At 38.0% G+C, this 20,767-nt stretch overlaps 2 protein-coding genes across 5 annotated transcripts; one reads left to right on the forward strand and one right to left on the reverse strand.

Annotated features, from left to right (window-relative positions):
• The first annotated feature begins 31 nt into the window (after positions 1 to 31).
• SSB (small RNA binding exonuclease protection factor La) lies at positions 32 to 9,327 on the forward strand. 2 transcript variants are annotated; one of them, XM_040229298.1, is made up of 13 exons: positions 48 to 178; positions 877 to 1,114; positions 2,229 to 2,303; positions 3,919 to 4,022; positions 4,110 to 4,284; positions 4,930 to 5,037; positions 5,124 to 5,224; positions 6,020 to 6,091; positions 6,428 to 6,470; positions 6,853 to 6,993; positions 7,242 to 7,428; positions 7,545 to 7,676; positions 7,975 to 9,327. In XM_040229298.1, exons 3-13 carry the CDS (start codon positions 2,238 to 2,240, stop codon positions 8,061 to 8,063), a joined length of 1,218 nt encoding a protein of 405 aa, XP_040085232.1. In that variant the 5' UTR covers positions 48 to 178; positions 877 to 1,114; positions 2,229 to 2,237; the 3' UTR covers positions 8,064 to 9,327. The 2 variants fall into 2 exon arrangements, with proteins under 2 accessions (XP_040085230.1, XP_040085232.1); XM_040229296.1 differs by lacking the exon at positions 877 to 1,114 and having other exon boundaries at positions 32 to 178.
• Positions 8,064 to 16,623, reverse strand: METTL5 (methyltransferase like 5). 3 transcript variants are annotated; one of them, XM_040229304.1, is made up of 7 exons: positions 16,167 to 16,623; positions 14,494 to 14,608; positions 13,948 to 14,129; positions 13,137 to 13,219; positions 9,645 to 9,696; positions 8,587 to 8,636; positions 8,064 to 8,166 (listed from the first exon to the last, which is right to left on the reverse strand). In XM_040229304.1, exons 1-7 carry the CDS (start codon positions 16,273 to 16,275, stop codon positions 8,128 to 8,130), a joined length of 630 nt encoding a protein of 209 aa, XP_040085238.1. In that variant the 5' UTR covers positions 16,276 to 16,623; the 3' UTR covers positions 8,064 to 8,127. The 3 variants fall into 3 exon arrangements, with proteins under 3 accessions (XP_040085238.1, XP_040085239.1, XP_040085237.1); XM_040229305.1 differs by lacking the exon at positions 9,645 to 9,696; XM_040229303.1 differs by having other exon boundaries at positions 8,064 to 8,636.
• Positions 16,624 to 20,767: the final 4,144 nt, after the last annotated feature.

The following is a 20,767-nucleotide window of genomic DNA, read 5'->3' on the forward strand; positions in this document are numbered from 1 at the left end:
GGCGCATGCTCACAGGGCGGAGCCGGCTCGGGTGCGCCGGAAGCCCCGCCCACCTTGACCGCAAGGGTTGCCGGGACGGCCCCCATCTTTACGCTCGGTGGGAAAGCCGGTGGCTCAGAGGAGTGCAGACACTGCTGGTGACCCTGTGGCGCGCCTCTGTGGGGCCAGGAACTGAAAGGTGAGCAACTCTAGGTGGCTAAAGAGAAGAAAGGACAAAAGGGTCTGTTTTGCGTGTTGCGCGACGGCGCGTCCCTTTCGTTGCTGCCTCACGCTGGGTGCGTCCGCTCCTCGCCTTCCTCGCGTTCAGGGCGAGCGCCGCGTGGGCCGCAGCCCGTGGTGGCAAGCTGCGCTGGGGGCTAAAGGGCGCGGGCCGCTGCGAGGTGGGGAGCCGATCCTGCGTTCTTCGCGGTAGCGAGGATTTCCTCGCACGTGGCTGGGGCCCAGGCGACCAATTGGTTGCTTTGGGACGGGCTGTGGCGGATTATTTGGACGCAGGCTGCCTGCATCCCCACTGCGTCTTTAAGGTTTCGTATCTTCACCGTTTTGCAGTGTCGCCGAAAGCGAATGTTTGGTTGGGCTGTATAAGATTCCGGGGAGGTTGATGTGGGTTAAACACAGAAGGGTTTCTTGGATCATACGAGGCAGACTGGGGTCAGGGAATCGGGGCCGCAGATGTTCTCCTGGCGTCACTCTCTTGGGTTTTAACGGTCATTATTCACTCACATCAGGGCTTCTGAGCAAAATTGAAAAACGTGGGTAATATTTCAGTTGTACATTCTAAGAGTGTATCTCATGAAATGAAGTTCCAGTTTTGAGTAGGCCAAAGAAGTGTTACAGGGACTAAATAGTTCTTTCATTTCACCCTTTTCTTTATAGAAGGCTCTGGAGTACAGTAGGGCTTCCCTGGTGTCTCAGTGGTAAAGAACTCGCCTGCCAGTGCAGGAGACGCTGGTTCGATCCCTGAGTCTGGAAGATCCCCTGGACAAGGAAATAGAAACCCACTCCAGTATTCTTGCCTGGGAATTTCCGTGGACAGAGGCGCCTGGTAGGCTGCAGTCCATGGGATCGCAAAAGAGTCGGACACGATTAAGCGACTAAACAACAACATATCACGGTAATAACTTAGGAATCGTGGTGGAAAAACCATTGCGTAAGATTGACCAAATTTTGTTAGTAAGGTGTTGCACCATAGGAGAACTTCCAGTGTGCATCCATGTTATTGCATAGTAATTACAAGTTATAAAGGGTTGCCTCCAAGAAGTGTATCACTAGAGTTAACTAATGGCAGATAGCCTTGATGAATTCTTCTAAATATACTTTTATACAGTGTGTTTTGATGGCTTAATGGAGTACTAGAAGCAAATAATTTGAAGTCAGGAGACTGTTAGTCCTAGCAAACCAACTTCACAGACTTACACGATTTTCTTGCAATGTTATTGTGAGTGATGTGAAACAGGAATGTGGCTGTAAGGTTAACCAGTGTTAGTAGGCATGTGTATGTGCGTGCTCAGCCAGCTTCAGTCATGTCCGACCCTGTGACCCTATGGACAGGAGCCCAGAAAGCGGCTCTGTCCATGGGATTCTCTAGGCAAGAATACTGGAGTGGGTTGCCATGCCCTCCAGGGCTGTCTTTTGCACTGGTAGGCGGGTTCTTTACCACTGGTGCTGCCTGCGAAGCCCAAATAATTGGCATACTCCAGTTTAATGTTGTTTTAGTGTTCTCAGCTTCTCAAATGAGCATTTTCATATATTCCTTAATATTAGCATTTATTTATTTAGCGCTGTGTAACATTTTAAAAATTTTGTTTCACCCAAAAGTTTTGATAACATAATCTTGTTTTTAGTAAATCAACTGTGGCTGATTTTTAAGAAATTCAGTCACACCAAACAAGACTGAGATCCATGATACTGACAACTGATATGCTTAAATGCATGGAGTTTTTTCCCTCAGAGCTTTCTGGATCAGCTAAATGAAGATGACCCACTCACTTTGTTATAGAGGATAGAACAATGATTTACTGAAAGAAGTGAGGATCATTGATAGTTTTTCGTCACTTATTTCAAAATTTTTTGTTGAAATTAGAAAATTGAGTAGAGAAATTGAACCTGTGAAATTGTTTTTTATTTAGGAAAATAGTAGGATATTGATAATTAAAACATTGATTTAAATGTCTTGAGTTCTCTGTAAAAGGTAAATAACTTTTATGCCAATTTGGAAATTTTTGCAGATAGCCAGAATGGCTGAAAATGGTGATAATGAAAAAATGGCTGCTCTGGAGGCCAAGATCTGTCATCAAATTGAGGTATGATTCTTGTGGTATTACAATGTGAAAAGATACTCTTTGAGAGGAGATTTAGGACCTTAAAGATAGAGCATTTAATTTTGATATATTGACCTATCGAACATTCTGGTTTGTTTTTGGTTCTTGGTGTTAAGGCAGGTGCACAGTAGTGTACAGTTTTATATTGGTGGGGCCAGTTTCTAAAACCCATTCAAAAGGTAACACTACAGACCAGCTTAACTTTACTTCTTTACTGCTTTTGTTTCCTAGTCTATAAAATAGGATAGAATTAGTACCCTCATAAGATGGTTATGAGGTTTATAGTAGTTCATAAAAATGTTAAACATTTTTGAATAATATGTAGCACATGGATAATTTAAAAATTCTTTGTGAAATACCTTCCCTGTTAAATAGCACTTTATTCTTGAAGGTCCTGATAGTTTTTCTACTCAATTAGGTCTTCTCAGTCATCGTAACTTTTTAAGTGTCTGTTCTCAAAGTTCTCAAACTTTTTTTTAAACTTAGGTATTGTAAAAAGTTGCACTTCTCTGTTATTTTAAAGTTCCTGTGTTACAACTTTTTTTTTTTTTTACTAATTTCTTTATAATTGTGAAGAAAAATTATAAATTATTCTATGTTCAGTGTTTGGAATAGTACAAAAATGTATGTGGAAAAGGTCAGTAATGTCCCTTCCACAATCTACCCCTTCTCAAATCTCATGCTCTTGAGGTAGTCAAGGTTAAAAGACTGATGACCCTTTCACACACTGGTCAGTACTCACGATAACATAATTTTTTTCCCTTTCCCTCTCACTAAAAATAGGATGCATTTTGGGGTAGTAGTTTCATATCATCAATAATTTATACCATTTACTATTTGATATGTAGGACATTTCCAATGTGATGAGTATCTTTATAAATAAACACTAAACATGTTTACTGATTTCTGCCTTGAGGGTATGCACGATTTTTCTTAATAACTTGATATTTGATATTTACTGCTGGTTAATATCTTTCTACCTGCATGACCATTTCTCTGTGTTCAAGCCAATACTAGGCATTCTTGTTTTTAGAATTTTTGGCGAACTTGTTGGGTGAAAATGTTTTTCATTGCTTTCAATTATAAGTTTTGATAAATTTTTTGTATCCTCTAAATATTGAACACAGAATAATTTGTAATTTTCTTCACAATTGTAAAGAAATTAGTAAAGTTGTAACATAGGAAATTTAATAAACTTTTAGATTTTGTAATTTTTCAAAAATTAAAATTAGAGTGATTAACAAGTTTATTCCAGTTTTTATAACAATTTCTTCTTTCCACACTGAAATGAGGCTTTTCATTTATTAAATCCTTAAATTTGTTTTAAGGCTTTCTGTTATTATATCTGCTAATTACATTGTTTCAATAGTCATTTTGTTTTAATTTGTATTATAAGTATTTTATTAAAGTGTATTTAAGGGAAAATGTTTATTGCCAGTTAACTTTTGATACATATTGCTACTTTTAAAAACTAGAACTTGGTGATGTAATGGTAATTTTTAAAACTCCACTTGGTGATGTAATGGTAATTTTTAAAACTCCACGATTAGAGTCGATATTCTACAGTGCTCTGCAGTATATTGTAATTATCTTGCAGTATTATTTTGGAGACTTCAATTTGCCACGGGACAAATTTTTAAAGGAACAGATCAAACTGGATGAAGGCTGGGTACCTTTGGAGATAATGATAAAGTTTAATAGGTAAAAACATTTTTAAGTTATTAGATTTTCTGTTAACAGCAAGGGCTTTTCCTAAATCTTACAGTGCTTTTATATGTATTCTTTCAGGTTAAACCGTTTGACGACAGACTTTAATGTAATAGTAGAGGCCCTGAGCAAATCAAAGGCAGAACTCATGGAAATAAGTGAAGATAAAACTAAAATTAGAAGATCTCCAAGCAAACCCCTCCCTGAAGTGACTGATGAGTATAAAAATGATGTAAAAAACAGATCTGTTTATATTGTAAGTGGGCCTTTAATTGTATCTTAAAAGTTATTTAGAAATAACATAGATTCTTATTGGATAAGAATAAGGACTCAGGAATCATAGCTTCACCACTTGCTGTATATTCCTGGGCAATGTTCTTAACCTTTCTAAGCCTTACCTTCCTGCGTGGGGATAATATTTTTTACCTTATAGAACTCTTGTTAGAATTAAGTGAAAAAAAAAAAAAAACCCATACAACATAGGGCAAAATCTTTGACATACTGTAAGCACCCAGTGCATATCAGCTGTTATTTATCAACAGTTAAACTTGATAGCTATTTTCTTTAACATTGATTTTTAAGTAGATTTTTTTTATACTGCAAAAATTCAGACATACAAAAGTAGATTGAATATGTAATGTACCATTATCCAACAGTTATTAACGTGATTAATTTGGCTTTATCTTTGCCCTACCTGGATTATTTTGAAGTGGATCCCAGTAAATGGGTCACTTCTAGTGCACTGGTCAACAGTGGCTTTTAACTAGAGCTATTAAACATTTAACATTTAAGAGACAGAAGATAATATGTATATCCTGGCTTCATTTCAAGACACAGTAAATCAGAATTTCTGAGATATTGTTTACTTGAGATGCCATTTGTGTGTTTCTTCTTTTCATAGAAAGGCTTCCCAACTGATGCAGCTCTTGATGACATAAAAGAATGGTTAGAAGATAAAGGTCAAGTACTAAATATTCAGATGAGAAGAACGTTGCACAAAGCATTTAAGGTAGGCTTGTATGTCGTTACTTTTTCTGGTTGAAAATTACCTGGGATGTAACTTAAAAAAATTTTTTTTTCTTCCTTTTTTCAAAGGGTTCAATATTTGCTGTATTTGATAGTATTGAGTCAGCTAAAAAGTTTGTTGAGACCCCTGGCCAGAAGTACAAAGACACAGACCTGCTAATACTTTTCAAGTAAGTCTGCTGACTTTTTTGAGGGGAGGGCACTTAGTTATCTAGAATTGAAACACTGGGTAAGTAAGACCAGTATTTTTAGTATCCTTAGGCATTCTTTGAGAAATACTTGAAGTTCTTTCAGTGGTACTATTAGTCCTTTGACTGTAAGGAAGGGCTTATTAGGACCTTTTCACTGCTAGCAATGAATAAAGAAGGTTAAGTTTCAGTACTTGTTTTGTATGTGAAACTTATAATTAGGCTTGATGGTAAAATCTGAGCTTTTGTTGTGGTTAGAGGATAGATCACTGTACAGTCATTATCTATTTGTATTTCTCATAGTCTATATGCCTGTGTTTCCATACAGTACAGAGGATTAATAGAGATTTGAATCACATTCTTGTGTATCTCCCTTTGTGTCTAAAAACTAGCACAGACTCGACATTTTCATGATAAAGTGAATTGCAGGCCCATAATCTCCTACTTCTGCATTGTACAGTCTTCTAAATACTAAGTACTTAGACTAAACCTGACGGACCTAGAGATGCATAGTGATAAATCATGCTCTCAGTGTTATACTGAAAGTCATTGAATTATGTACTTTAAAAGGGTGAATTTTATGCCATGTGAATTACTTGTTAGTCAAGCTGTTATTTTAAAAATAAGAGTAACTTCCTTAGTGTATTTTGAATTTATAGGTAATTATCTTGATAGAAAATGTAACATTCATTCTTATGTGATATCTTAAATCATTCAATTTAACTGTCAGTCTTCGAAAGTTCTCATGAACTTAGCCTTTACATTTTGTGTCCTTAGGGAAGATTACTTAACAAAAAAAAGTGAAGAAAGAAAGCAAAATAAAATAGAAGCTAAATTACGAGCTAAACAGTAAGTATGTTGAGCTAATCACATTTTAGTTCCTTAAAGCTTTGATAAAGGTAAAGTTATTGGTTCTGGGATGTGAAGCTGATGATGAGCTCTGAAATATGAGTAGCAATAGACCTTTCTTCTGCTAATGAACTACTGAGGTCCTAAGCTGTCTTGATAAACCTAGGGCCACATTCTGTTGCATTCTAGCATCAGACAGTCAGAAAACCCAAGGACTGGCTTTTGTTACTAAGTAGTAACATGATTAGTAATCATGGTTAAGGTTAACTTTATCAGGGTTTAATTTTCTTATGCATAAAGTAGATGGAAATGTTCTAATGATATTTTTATTTTTAGAGAGCAAGAAGAAAAACAAAAGCTAGCAGAAAATGCTGAAATGGTAAGTATATATTACTAGTCTCTTAAGAAATCTGTAATTCAAAGTTAGAATAAAAAGCTCTGGGGACTTTTTAATAAAAATATGTAAGCAAGTCTGCAGTTGTCAATGCACTGAAGTACTAGCCAAATATTGCCTAAAATTACTACTTATCCTGAGCAATAACATTTATATAATAACTAGTGATTACTTGTTGGAGAAGTTAAAATAAGTTAAAATCAGAAGCCATGTAGAACAAAGGATGATAAAGGAAAACACACCAACTACTTAACTTCAAAACAGCATTTTAGCTTCTAGTTATTCCTTATATATGTAGAGAGTGGTACATGCCATTTCTGGTTTGTAGTTTCTTTTAAACTTTATATTGCCTTGTATATTTTTACAGAAATCTCTAGAAGAAAAGATTGGCTGCTTGCTGAAATTTTCAGGAGACTTAGATGATCAGACGTGTAGAGAAGATTTGCACACCCTTTTCTCAAATCATGGTGAAATAAAATGGATACACTTTGTCAGAGGAGCCAAAGAGGTTTGGAGATACTCATATGCTTTCTACCAATCAATTAAAAAACCCATAGAAACTTTTAAGATGCCATTAAAGAAGAAAGCAATTGTTTTATTACTGTTGTAACTGGACATGATGTCTGACTGATATTTTTGAGATTGTGCTGTGAATAACTATTGGAAATTAGTGACTGCAAGTTTTTTAATAACTTCCTTCCTGATGTCCGATGTTAAGTAGAATTCCCTGGCTTCTGTTTTCTGTCTTTGGTATAGGGAATAATTCTATTTAAAGAAAAAGCTAAGGAAGCACTGGATAAAGCAAAAGAGGCCAATAATGGTAACCTACAACTAAGGAACAAAGAAGTCACTTGGGAAGTACTAGAAGGAGATGTGGAAAAAGAAGCACTGAAAAAAATTATAGAAGATCAACAAGAATCTCTCAACAAATGGAAGTCAAAAGGTCTGGTTTTCTTTTACAATTAAACTCATTTACTTGGTTAAAAATTTATAATTGGTGTTAAAAGACATTGACAAGAGATTTAAAAGATTGATGATTTCTTAATTATGTCTCTACAGGCCGCAGATTTAAAGGAAAAGGAAAGGGAAATAAAGCTGCCCAGGCTGGGTCTGCTAAAGGAAAAGTACAGTTTCAGGGCAAGAAAACTAAATTCGATAGTGATGATGAACGTGATGAAAAGGGTGCATCTGGTAAGTTTTTCCAAGTCCTTTGGTACTTTGATGAAAAATTATTTGGGTGAGAACAGCAGGGTGGTTTTGTGTAAGTGATATCCTCAGATTGTGATTGACCTTGGTTATGGTGTTGTTTCATGTGGAAAACAAAAATATTTGGAAGCTAAATTTAGAGAGCAGGTCTGTACTAAAGGAAAAGCCTTTCCTCATTAGTGTAGGGAAGTTATTGCTAATCTTTTTTAAACAAAATTATTTTTGATAATTATGCTCGAGAGTAATGCTTTCAGTACCTGTAACGAAAGTTTTTATTGTATAGGAATAGTAAAAAGAGCAAGCGAAGAAACAGACAAAGAAGAACCTCCGTCAAAACAACGGAAAACAGAAAATGGTGCCGGAGACCAGTAGTTTAATAAACAAATTTTTAATTCATTTTAATTAGATTTTAAGCTGCTTTTGTCTTTGGAGGCTGTTAAAAAGAAAACCGAATTAGATCCACTTCGATGTCTACCTGTAAGAAAGGAAGATTTTTTTGTTCTTGTTGAACTTGTCTTTTGTTATCGAAATAAGTTTTTTAATGTGCACTTCTGTTTGTGTTCTTTTGGATTATTCAAATATCAAAAGAAACATTCTTCCATTAAGAATTGCCTTTGTAATATGAGAATGTATTAGTACAAAGTAATAAAATGTATACTGCATAAAAATAAGTTGTTTTTTTTTTTATTTTTGTGCCCAAAGTATTGGAGACAGAATTCATGTTAAACCAGCATATTGGCTGTTGTGATTATAGGCCCATTCTGTTTTAGCAAAATATTTATCTTCTATGCTGGCTTTCTGTATTTACTCAAGCAACTTGATAACATTAGAAATAATTACTTATTGTGAAGTTTTCCAGTACTGAATGTGGATAAACCAGAATAAAGAGACTTACTGATTTTTTTTTATGGAACTTGTATGATGCTGGCAGGTCGTATCGCAGCTCTATAAAACAAAAGCCACCTAAGGATGAAAATTATACTTCCAAACATTTACCACCCTTGATATAGTAGTACCTTCCTATTTGTAATTTCCTAAATAATCTATAGCTACCAATTTCGTAATAACCATGTTTATCTTAAAAATTTCCGGTTTGGATTTTAGTAACGGTAGTAAGTAGCTATTTATCTTCCTACTAAGAGCTCTCTCTAAATCACAGCTCTCAAGTTTTAATGTGTAAACAAATCACCTTCAAATCAAATCCTGTTCAAATGCAGATTGTAATTCAGTATGTCTGGGTGGAGCCAGAATCCTGTAAGTCTGACAAGCTCCCAAGGGATGTCAAGGCTGATGGTCCGTACCTGACCACCACACTTGGAGTAGCAAGGCTCTGGCTTGGTATACTACTATTGGAACTGTTCTAAGGTCTCCATGTTGCATGTTATATCTTTAACTAAGGACTGACAGTACTGAGTAGGAATACAGACTTGTACACATTACAATTATTATGAAGGTGATAGTTCTAGTTATGTTGTTAAATCCAATCCAAAAAAAAAAAAAATTCCCCCTTATTGTATATTCTTATTTCAGACTTTTCAGAATTATTGGGGTTATAGTCAGCTTCTAGTTATATGCTTTTCCCATTTTGATGTCTGTATTATTATGCAATTTACTAATAAAAATGTATCAAACATGATTTACGTAGTGTGGATGATTATATTCTTCCCCCCACTAAAAGAAAAAGCTTCATGTTATTTGACTCCAGGAACAATTAGAAAATTGAAATAGAAAAGTAATCCAAGCATAGTCTGGTGGTATGTTTCAGGAATGGATTTCAAAGACCTGACAAACTCTTAAGCCCAAGCTCTTAGATCATTTAAAAGTTCTCAGTAAAATGCATAAATTGGGATAATCTTGAGCAAACACTGATACCCTCCCTTTACTCCATTTGCAACCCATTACCAAACAGATAATTATGGTTGAGATTTGTGAGAAACTTAAAAATCGTCTTACCTGCAATAATATCTATCTTGACCTTCCACTCTGCAGCTTTCTTTTGAATATGCTGAACATAAACATGTTAATGTGAGTTGGTCTTAAAACAGTTTTCAAAAAATTGCTTCTTACTAATACTTGATTGTAAGTTTTCAAGCTTTTAAAATTTCATTGGAATTTAGATCTTTAAAATGCACCTATATTATGAATAGAGGGCCAAGTACTTAGACAAGGGTCTATAGTTAAGGGGTCTGTCTGAAATAAGCTTCAATGATAATGATACTAGTTACAGTATAATACTTAAGCAAAATTATCACAAAGCTTATAGCAGATATATCTATAGCATAATCTAAGGACTGTTTAATATTAGAAGTCCATCATCACACCTTCACAATATGCACAACACACACCAGATTAATTTCTCAAACTAGTTACTCTGCTAATGGAAATACTTCTGCATTGCCGAAATAGAAAACTGTATTTAAGTAAATATTTGCTTCAGTTCAGTTCACTCAGTCATGTCCAACTCTTCGCGACCTGATGGACTGCAGCACACCAGGGTTCCCTGTCCATCACCAACTCCCAGAGATATTTGCTTAAAATTCTATTAAAGCCAGCCTAGACAGTGCTGATACTGCTGCCTCCTGGTGGTGGAACATGGCACTACCAAACAATGAAGACAGGCATTCCCTGGTAATGTGTGACTATAGCAACGTATTCAAGTCATTAGACTTTGCTGCTTAGTTGCACTCTTTATTGGCATATTTTACTTGGTTTTCATGAACTATGTATGAGTAATATAAGACCTATGCCAGGCTGTGCAGAAAATCCACAGCAGGCCTGACTGCTTATCCTTGGAAGGTCTACATATTAGTCTGGCCTTTGGCTGGAGTATAGGAACTTAGATTTTTGAGAGAGTTTTCACTCCCCATTCCTTAATAACAGTGGCTTACTGTACTTAAACTGTTTATGCTGAATACCTGTTTTGCTTCTGAGAGTCTGGAATTTGGTTATGTGCCAGGCCAAGGGGTGCATATGGGATCAGTCCCCAGTAAAAACCCTTGGCACCAGGTCTCCAGTGACCTTCCCTGGTTAACAACATTTCACCTGCCTTGTCACAAAAATTCTTTGCTGGAAAAATTAAGTCCATCCCATATGACTCCACTGCGAGGGAACTCTGGGAGTTTGCACCTGGTTTCTCCTGGACTGTGACCTACACCAACCAACCAACCAACCGAGTCGCTCAGTCGTGTCTGACTCTTGGCAATAGTACTGGAGTGGGTTGCCATTTCCTTCTCCAGGAGATCTTCCTAACCCAGGGATCGAACCTGGGCCTCCTGCATTGTAGACAGACGGTTTAGCTTCTGAGCCACCCCTTTTTGCTGATTTTGCTCTGTAACTTTTAGCTGTAATAAATCACAGTCATGAGTATGACTATACACTCAGTCCTGTTAGACTTCCCTGTGAATCATCAAACCTGAGGATGGTCCTGGGGACCTCCTCAATACAGGCTTTTTAGATATCAATAATTACTAGTGTTTGGTCTCACTGAATGGGGATTTATTTACCAGTAAAGTTATATTGTGTTCTGCTGCGTACCTACAGGTATCACTACGAATTGTTTAGCAGTATTCAGGCGTACCTCAGAAATATTACAGGCTTGGTAACAGACCAAAATAATAAAGTGAATATCACAAGAGTAAGTAACCTGAATAATTTTTGTTTCCCGTGCATATAAAAGTTCTGTTTCCACTATACTGTAGTCTTTTAGTGTGCAATAGCATTCTGTCTTTAAAAAGTACTTTTTTGGGGGCTGGAACTCACAGCATGTGGGACCTTAGTTACCTGACCATGGATCAAACCATGCCCCCGGAAGTGGAAGCACAGATTCTTAACCACTGGACCACCAGGGAAGTCCCCCAAAAGTATGTATTTTAATTAAAAACTACTTTCTTGCTGCTGCTGCTCCTGCTGCTAAGTCACTTCAGTCGTATCCGACTCTGCGACCCCATAGATGGCAGCCCACTAGGCTCCTCTGTCCCTGGGATTCTCCAGGCAAGAATACTGGAGTGCGTTGCCATTTCCTTCTCCAATGCATGAAAGTGAAGAGTCAAAGTGAAGTCGCTCAGCTAAACAATGCCAAAAACAACTATAACAGTAATATCAAAGAGCACCAACACCCAACAAATACAATAAAAAAGTTTGAAATATTGCAAGAATGAGCAAAATGAGCAGAGACACAAACTGAGTAAATGCTGTTGGGAAAATGGTGCTGACAGACTTGCTCGATGCAAGGTTGTCACAAACCTTAAACCTGCAAAAGTGCATTATCTGTACAGTGCAATCCTAGGCTGTGCTTGGTGGCTCAGTCGTGTCCCACTGTGCGACCCCATGGACTGTAGCCCACCAGGCTCCTCTGTCCATGGAGACTCTCCAGGCAAGAATACTGGGGTGGGTTGCCAGGCCCTCCTCCAAGGGATCTTCCCAACCCAGGGATCGAACCCAGGTCTCCTGCATTGCAGGTGGATTCTTTACCGTCTGAGCCACCAGGGGAAGCCCCACACAATAAAGGGCAGGTATGGCTATATATATTTTTAGCTATGTAATTTTATGTATTTTAAAGGTTATTAGATTACCATATAGTCATAATTTGTCTCCAACCGAATTCCAGTACACTATTTATACAAATATTTTTCCTACAAAATCTTAAATCTCTTAATACATATATCACTTAAAAATAACCGCTAACATAGCAATTGCCATACACTATTATAAGTGATTTGTAAACATTAACTCATTTAATCCTCACATCAACCCTACAAAGTATAAAGTACTCTTAGTTCCTTATGCTATAAGAATATAGGTGAGTACAGGGTAAGTGATGAAAGTGAACTCGAATGAACTCAAAATGAACCTTGACCAAGAGAAGACAGTTGTGAAGCAGCAGATTTGAACCTAGGTAGTCTGGCTCTGCAGTCTGAGTTCTTGATCACTATGTTAAACTAACACTAAAAAACTGTGCCACCCCATCCCCAATTTTCTAGAATATGTCTTATGCACCTTCATGTGTCATGTGCTGACAATAAAAAATAAGAAATGGGTTCTGAACTCAGATTAGTTTAGCTTCCCAGGCTCAGTGTTAAAAACCAGGCTGTCCTTGCCTCTCTCAAGTACACGAGGCCATACAGAGACACTGGGATTACAGGCATCAACCAGGACTCACCCAAGCAAACCAGGAGATTCTATAACCACAGTTACACCATACTTCTCTATTCCTGAATTATATAATCTATTTCCTGTTAACAATTCCTGCCTGGACAAATCTTTGACAAATAAAGCTACTCATAATTGCTAGTTAGTTAAGGAGAAAATTTAGTTTCTAAGTGCCAGATGTTTAAAAATTTCAGGAGAATTAGATACCTTGGTATTTAGTACTGATAGTAAATCTTTCAAACACTGTCATGAATTTAAAAATAAATGACACAGAATATTTTGATGATTTGAACTTACTTCTCTAGTTGAGGATTTGTGTAAAGAATATACTGCTGTTCTTGCCATTCCCAAAGCAGTCTTCAGAAATGCCATATCTGTCCCTGTTAAAAGTAGAAAAAACTGTTATCAAAATAGAAGATTAAAGGAATACTGGGGATTTGCAAATTTTTTTTTTCAAACTCCAGAACAGCTGTTTCAAATTCTTTCTGTAACAAGACAGGGTACAAATATCTAAGATGTCTAAATATCTTTTAAGGTTGATCGAATAAAATCAGAATTATACTGTCTCATTTAAATGGGGCTAAAGTAAAAATTTTAATATATTCCAAATTAACAACTTTCAAAGAGGGCAGAAGAGAACAGGTAAAGTAGTAATCAGAATGGTGGGGGCAGGTGGAGGGAGGGCTTTTAAAACTATGTATATCTTTTCCTCTTGTTACTCACTCCCTACCCTCCTTGCCCACAAAACAGATAAAATAAATAGCCACAGTAAGTCATTGTTACTGAAATCTTTGAATGTTGAAGCATTAAAAAGAGGTTTTAAAAGTATAAAACACTTTATAGGAAATCTTGAAAAGAGTTAGGTAAATCATTCTAGAAATCAGATGAAGAATGCATAATAGGTGAATAAATTTGTTCACTTAGCACAAATTTATGAAAACAAAGATTGAAAAATTGAGATTGAAATTATAATAATTATACAGGTAAGAGACTGGTTTATTTAATGAACAGTGATAAAGTCAATTAACCCAACAATCCAGTGAGAAAATGGTTTTTGAAACTTGCTTTTTTTACAAAGATACCAGCACAGCTGATTCTTATTACTAACCTTTATTATTTTTGGTCCCAAAGGGAGGATTCATAATTACTGTATCAAATGATTTGGACAGTCTGTTAGATAATGAGCATACATCACATTGAACCATGTCTACATTTGTTAACTCAAACTCTTCTACATTCCTATTAAATATTTCCAATGCATCTTCATCTATGTCAAATCCAACACACAACCTATAAATATAAAACACAAAGTAAACACTTGTAGCTCCTAAATCAAAACAACAAAACCAAAACCATTTACGATTTTAACCCAACTGGCCAAGTGACAGTGAGTGATGCCTTTCAACAGCATGATTTCCCAAAATGTCAGGGGTTAGAAACTCAGGTTCATATAAAATATAGGGCTTCTAATTGCTGCTGTTACTTTTTTTTTTAAAGTTTGTTTTGATGTTCTGCCCATTCAAAATGTACTCAGTGTTGGATTCTTGCTCCTCTCATCATGTACTGTAGAGTCTCATAAATATAATTCAGTTGATTTTATTTACTCTTATTAAAACTACCCCATACTAAAATAGAAATATAGTGGATCACATACCCTGCTCCTAGCATTGCAGTTCCAATGCTAAGCACTCCACAGCCACATCCTAGATCTGCAATCACTTTATTTTCAATGTCATCATATGTATTATGGATTGTATAGAGCATACATGCTGAAAGATCAAAAAATATATTAAAGAGTAAGTAGGTAAGTGGATGACCAAAATCCAATTTGTGCAAATGACCCTTTGTAAAACAATTTTTCCTCTTGCATTATTAAGCTCTCCCCCAAATTTGTGTTCCAGGTTTTAAAATAATAACATATAATTAAATTTTCTTTACACAAATCCTCAACTGGAGAAGAAAGTTCAAGTCATCATAATATTCTGTGTTATTATGCTAGAATAGGAAAGGAAAAGACCTACATCCACAATACAGCCTTTACACACAAATATTCACACACATATACTTATGATCTACAGAAACAGTATCTACTAATGAAACCTGATAATAGAACTACTGAGGAGCAGAACAGAGGCTGCTGAGATGGGAAAGGGATCTTTTAAATACACGAAAGTGGGGAATATATGGAGGTTAAGCATGAATAATATCCACTGATACCTCCCTGCCTATCTCTGAACCTACCAAAGGTTGCTGGCCATCACTGATGCCCCAGGATCCAGAGGTTTTATCAAAACACACAATTACAGGGATGTCTCAGAGTGACTGCTGTTGATTACTGCTGCAGGTGTTAATGTCTTTGGAGATAGTATCTCAAAGAACTAGCACAACTATGTGTATGTTCACACTGGGTTTGAAACAACTGATTGTTATTTCAGGAAAACAAAAACAAAAACAAGAACCCGATTCCACTACAGCCAGAAGACATTAAAGAAATCATTGTCTACACTGGGAAAACTGGTCTTGCCCCAGACACAATTTTGTGCAACTCTAGACTGGAATTATGACAATACATTGGAGTGAAGTGTGGGTACACACGTTTTTTCCCTGATCTTCTTCAGCAGCTTAGAAACAGAACTATGTTGAAGTTAAGGGGATTCCTCCCTGCTGGTTTTCCCAACAACTTAACCTTCCAAAGACTCTCTCAATGACTTTGGCAATATGTTTATTAAATATAATGGTTTTTCCTGTGTTCTTTTACTTCCAGCACCAATCCTTATTAAGCAACACTGCTGATTCTCAGATCATTTGTTAAAACTGAAATTCATCCTCATTTTTAATATTGCACCTATTCTGAATTTGTTAAAACTCAAGTCTTTCTACTACCAACTTTAGTATTCATTTCTAGGGCAGAGTATAGCGCGTAGGAATCCTTGCACTGGCAAATTCGTTGCACTAGGAAATTTAGCAAATGTTTACTGAGCTCCTAAGTAGTATAAGGAACTCTAGACACTGGGAATTGTGTGAACAAAACCAGCACATTTTTGCCTTCAGGGAGTTAATTGTGTAATGAGATTAATAAACACATTAAAAAGATGTCTAACAGTATTAAGGGGTATGCAGAAAACCAAACGGTAAAACGACACTGTGTCCTGTGTGTGGGATGTTTTCAGCTGCAAGGAAGTCAAGGAAGTCCTCTCCCACGCAACGTGAAATCTTAGAAAATTTCTCCAGACATTCTTGTATCCAAATAACTGTCTTATTGTCGTTATAAGAACGAGTAGACAGGACTAACCCGCAAAACAAGGGCGTGATCAGCAGCCGCCCTACCTGCAATGTGCGGCCTGGTTGGATACTGTTCTAGAAGGAGCTTGGGCTTTTCGAATCCATCCACTTGTTGCAGGCGACTCTCTAGCTCCTTAAGCCTTAATTTCTTCATTTTTAAAAAAGTGTGCGCAGGGTTTAAAGGCACTGGATCTGTAGAGAAACCTACTTCACCTGCATCTCCTCACCAACACCTTTCCCCTTATCTTTTTCAGCGCCGCTGGCGGAGGGCCAAGCTGAGGACACCCAGCCCAAGAGGTTCCCGCTCTTCTCCTAGCGCCAGCGGCGGGTGGAGTCCGCGGCCAGGCTTCAGCCCGCCTACAAGGTATCCCGCACGGTTACTCTACTGGAGTCGCCAAGAGATCCACACGCCGCATTCCTGCACTTCCAGACGCTGCTCCTGCCTCTGCCCGGGCCGGAAGGGCCGCCACGGCCGCCACGCACGCGCACACGCGTCCGCCCCCCAGCGGCCCCGCGCCGAGCTGCAACAGCGGCCTCGCGCATGGGTTCCGCCGACACCCGAGCGCCGCCGCCGCCGCCGCCGCCGCCGCCAACTCGGTGGAGTCCGCGCCGCAAGGAGTGCCCGCCCTTCTCGCAGCCTAGGGGCCGGCCCCAGCCGTCTCTCGAGTGGTCATTACCCTGTCGTTTTTCCTTGAGTACCGTCAGGCGCTTAAAGGAGGAGGGGAGAAAGAGGATGATGCTGATAGTGAAGATCTCTCTGACTTTGTTTTAGCGCCCACGGTGGCCCTTTCTGCGTCCTGTGTCCCAAGCCCCCGCTCAAAAAGTAGCAACCTCGCCTCACCTTTTCTTTCTTTGCCAGTCTCTTGTCCTACTTTGTTTCCCTCTTTTTAGGTCAACTGTGTCACTTACTTCAGCTCTCACAGGGTGGTGATGTCAGAGAAGCCCAAACAAGAGAGGATTTAGATTAAGGAATGGGAAGTGGTGTCAACTGCTGGAAAGAAATTAGGCTTTCATGGGGTAGGAGCAGAAGCCAGTTTGTAGTGGATTAGGGACTAAAGGAAGTAGGAAGAATACATAGGAACAGTTGTAAAGGAAAGTGGCTGCAAGAAGAGTGAGAATGGTTGATGTTTAGTTAGGTTGAGGGAAGCTTTTTATTTTTTAATTGATGGGAGTATTCGTGAACATATCTAAATTCAGACAGAGTCGGAGTAGTTGAAAGGCAGGGGTTCAAAATGCAAGAACAAAGATATTGGGTGGAGTCAGGATCCTGAGAGGGAAGCATACAGTGCTTAGGTGAAAAGTTTGCCCTTAGTTTGGGAAGTGGACCCTTCTTTTTATTTTCAATGGAAGAAAAAAAAAGGTCGAGGAGGCATGTGGATGAAGTAGAGAGGGTGGTGTCTGAGGTTGCTACTTAATATGAAAAATAGAATTCGAAGTTATCTGTTATGAGGATTAAATGAATAAAGTTCTTAGCAAGTAAAGGTAGTTCATAAAGTTCTTGTCACATAACAAATGCCTAATAAATATTTGTTGATGGTGGTATCTGTTGAGAGAGAGGAGATAGAGTAAGCAGTTTGAGCTAGATAGATGATCCAGACTAGCCGGATACCTGGAAGAACAATCGTGTCGACTCTTTTACGACCCCATGGACGGTAGCCCGCCAGGCTCCTCTGGAGGCAAGAATACTGGAGTGGGTTGCCATTTCCTCCTCCAGGAGATCTTCCGGACCCAGGGATTGAACCAGAGTCTCTTGTTTCCTGCATTGGTAGGTGGGTTTTTTAGCTCTAGTGCCAGCTGAAGTATTTTTGTTGTTGTTCTATTTTTAAAAACTGAATTTAAAATTTTATTTTGAGGTAATTGTAGATTCATATATAATCATGAAAAACAGCACATGGAGATACTGTGCATCTTTTACCATTTGCAAAACTGTAGTATAGTATCACAACCACGATTGACAGATACAGTCACGACAGCATTTCCATGATCTCCGAGGTCCTTCCTCTTACTCTTTTGTAGCCATACCCACTTCATTCCAGTCCCCACTAGTTTTTAACCCCTAGCAACTATTAATCTGTTTTCCATTTTTAGAATCTTGTCATCTCAAGAATTTTATGTAAATGGAGGTGTAGATATACAAACTTTTGAGAATGGCTTTTTTAAATTTAGCATAATTTTCTAGAGATCTTTCTAAGTTGTTGGATCAGTAGTTTGTACCTTTTTGCTGCTGTGGTATGGATGTACCAGTTTGTTTAAATGTTCGTTCATTGGAGAACATCTTGGTTGCTTCAAGTTTTCATTTATTACAAGTAAAATTGTAGAAACTTGTGTACAGAATCTCATGAACAGAGGAGCCTGGTGGGCTATAGTCCTTAGCATTGCGGAGTTGGATGTGACTGAAGGGACTGAACACACACACATGGTGTTTAGTTAGAAGCTTAACCCCCTTCCCTAGGAATGTCCATTTGCTTCTGCACCGTTTGTTTAAAAGGCTATACTTTCTCCAGTATTATTTTTGCACCTTTGTGAAAATTCAATTGAATGTATTTGTGTGGGTCAATTTCTGGATTTTCCTAATCTGTTCCATTGTTTTATGTGTCCATACATCCTCTAGTACCATGCAGTCCTGATTACTGAAGCTATACAATGCTTCTTGAAATTGGGTAGGTCAGTTCCTCCCACTTTATTCTTTTTATAAATTATTTTAGCTATTTGAATTCCTTTGCCATTTCATATAGATTTTAGAGTAATATTGTCTATATTACAGAAAATGTTGGCTATTAAGCATAATACTAGCTGTGTATATTCTTTTCCCTATAGATTGTTATATAATATTGAGTATAATTCCCTGTGCTTTACAGTAGCTCCTTGTTGGTTATCTATTTCATACATAGTAGTATATATATATGTTAATCCCAACCTTCTAATTTATCCCTCCCCCTACCCCCCTTTCCTCTTTGGTAACCATATGTTTGTTTTCTGTGTCTGGGGGTGTCTTTCTGTTTTGGAAATAAGTTCATTTGTTGTTATGTATCGGAGAAGGCAACGGCAACCCACTCCAGTACTCTTGCCTGGAAAATCCCATGGATGGAGGAGCCTGGTAGGCTGCAGTCCATGGGGTCACAAAGAGTCAGACACGACTGAGCGACAAGGAAATGGCAACCCACTCCAGTGTTCTTGCCTGGAGAATCCCAGGGACTGGGAGCCTGGTGGGCTGCCGTCTATGGGGTCGCACAGAGTCGGACACGACTGAAGCAACTTCGCAGCAGCAGCAGCAGCAGCAGTTGTTATGTATAGTTTGCCACAATTTTTTTTTTTTCTTAAAGCTGCTAGTTTAGCTTACAACATTGCACATATGCTATTTCCTGGAGACTACAAATATTTCAGTATACAATAAAAGTGCTTTATGTGAAATCACTAAGTCATTGAGAATTTTAAAAGGTATCCTCATGGATCAAAATGTAATAAAATTAATGTTTTTTGCTGCTTTATTGAGGCATTTTATTTTTTATTTTTATTTATTTATTTATTTATTTATTTTTTATCTTACTTTACAATTCTGTATTGGTTTTTCCATACATTGACATGAATCCACCATGGGTGTACATGCATTCCCAAACATGAACCCCCCTCCCACCCCCCTCCCCTCAACATCTCTCTGGGTCATCCCCGTGTACCAGCCCCAAGCGTGCTGTATCCTGCATCGGACATAGACTGGCAATTCGATTCTTACATGATATTATACATGTTTCAATGCCATTCTCCCAAATCATCACACCCTCTCCCTCTCCCTCTGAGTCCAAAAGTCCGCTATACACATCTGTGTCTTTTTTGCTGTCCTGCATACAGGGTCATCATTGCCATCTTTCTAAATTCCATATATATGTGTTGGTATACTGTATTGGTGTTTTTCTTTCTGGCTCACTTCACTCTGTATAATCGGCTCCAGTTTCATCCATCTCATCAGAACTGATTCAAATGTATTCTTTTTAATGGCTGAGTAATACTCCATTGTGTATATGTACCACAGCTTTCTTATCCATTCATCTGCTGATGGACATCTAGGTTGTTTCCATGTCCTGGCTATTATAAACAGTGCTGCGATGAACATTGGGGTACATGTGTCTCTTTCAATTCTGGTTTCCTCTGTGTGTATGCCCAACAGTGGGATTGCTGGGTCATAAGGCAGTTCTATTTGCAATTTTTTAAGGAATCTCCACACTGTTCTCCATAGGGGCTGTACTAGTTTGCATTCCCACCAACAGTGTAGGAGGCTTCCCTTCTCTCCACACCCTCTCCAGCATTTATTGCTTGCAGATTTTTGGATCGCAGCCATTCTGACTGGTGTGACGTGGTACCTCATTGTGGTTTTGATTTGCATTTCTCTAATAATGAGTGATGTTGAGCATCTTTTCATGTGTTTGTTAGCCATCCGTATGTCTTCTTTGGAGAAATGTCTATTTAGTTCTTTGGCCCATTTTTTGATTTTTTATTTTTCTGGAATTGAGTTTCAGGAGTTGCTTGTATATTTTTGAGATTAGTTGTTTGTCAGTTGCTTCATTTGCTATTATTTTCTCCCATTCGGAAGGCTGTCTTTTCACTTTGCTTATATTTTCCTTTGTTGTGCAGAAGCTTTTAATTTTAATTAG

Source organism: Oryx dammah, unplaced genomic scaffold (genome assembly GCF_014754425.2).
Source record: "Oryx dammah isolate SB20612 unplaced genomic scaffold, SCBI_Odam_1.1 HiC_scaffold_27, whole genome shotgun sequence".
In the NCBI taxonomy this organism is placed as follows: domain Eukaryota; kingdom Metazoa; phylum Chordata; class Mammalia; order Artiodactyla; family Bovidae; genus Oryx; species Oryx dammah.

Excerpts from the sequence above, each read along its gene's own strand:
- SSB (XM_040229296.1), top strand. The coding sequence starts at position 2,238 with ATGGCTGAAAATGGTGATAATGAAAAAATGGCTGCTCTGGAGGCCAAG. Across the intron at positions 6,092-6,427 it reads GCTAAATTACGAGCTAAACA|AGAGCAAGAAGAAAAACAAA; the intron begins GTAAGTATGTTG and ends TTTTATTTTTAG. Across the intron at positions 7,429-7,544 it reads CAACAAATGGAAGTCAAAAG|GCCGCAGATTTAAAGGAAAA; the intron begins GTCTGGTTTTCT and ends ATGTCTCTACAG.
- METTL5 (XM_040229303.1), bottom strand. The coding sequence starts at position 16,275 with ATGAAGAAATTAAGGCTTAAGGAGCTAGAGAGTCGCCTGCAACAAGTG. Across the intron at positions 13,220-13,947 it reads TGGGACCAAAAATAATAAAG|GGACAGATATGGCATTTCTG; the intron begins GTTAGTAATAAG and ends TACTTTTAACAG. Across the intron at positions 8,637-9,644 it reads CAAGATAGATATTATTGCAG|AGCTGCGATACGACCTGCCA; the intron begins GTAAGACGATTT and ends TTTGTTTTATAG.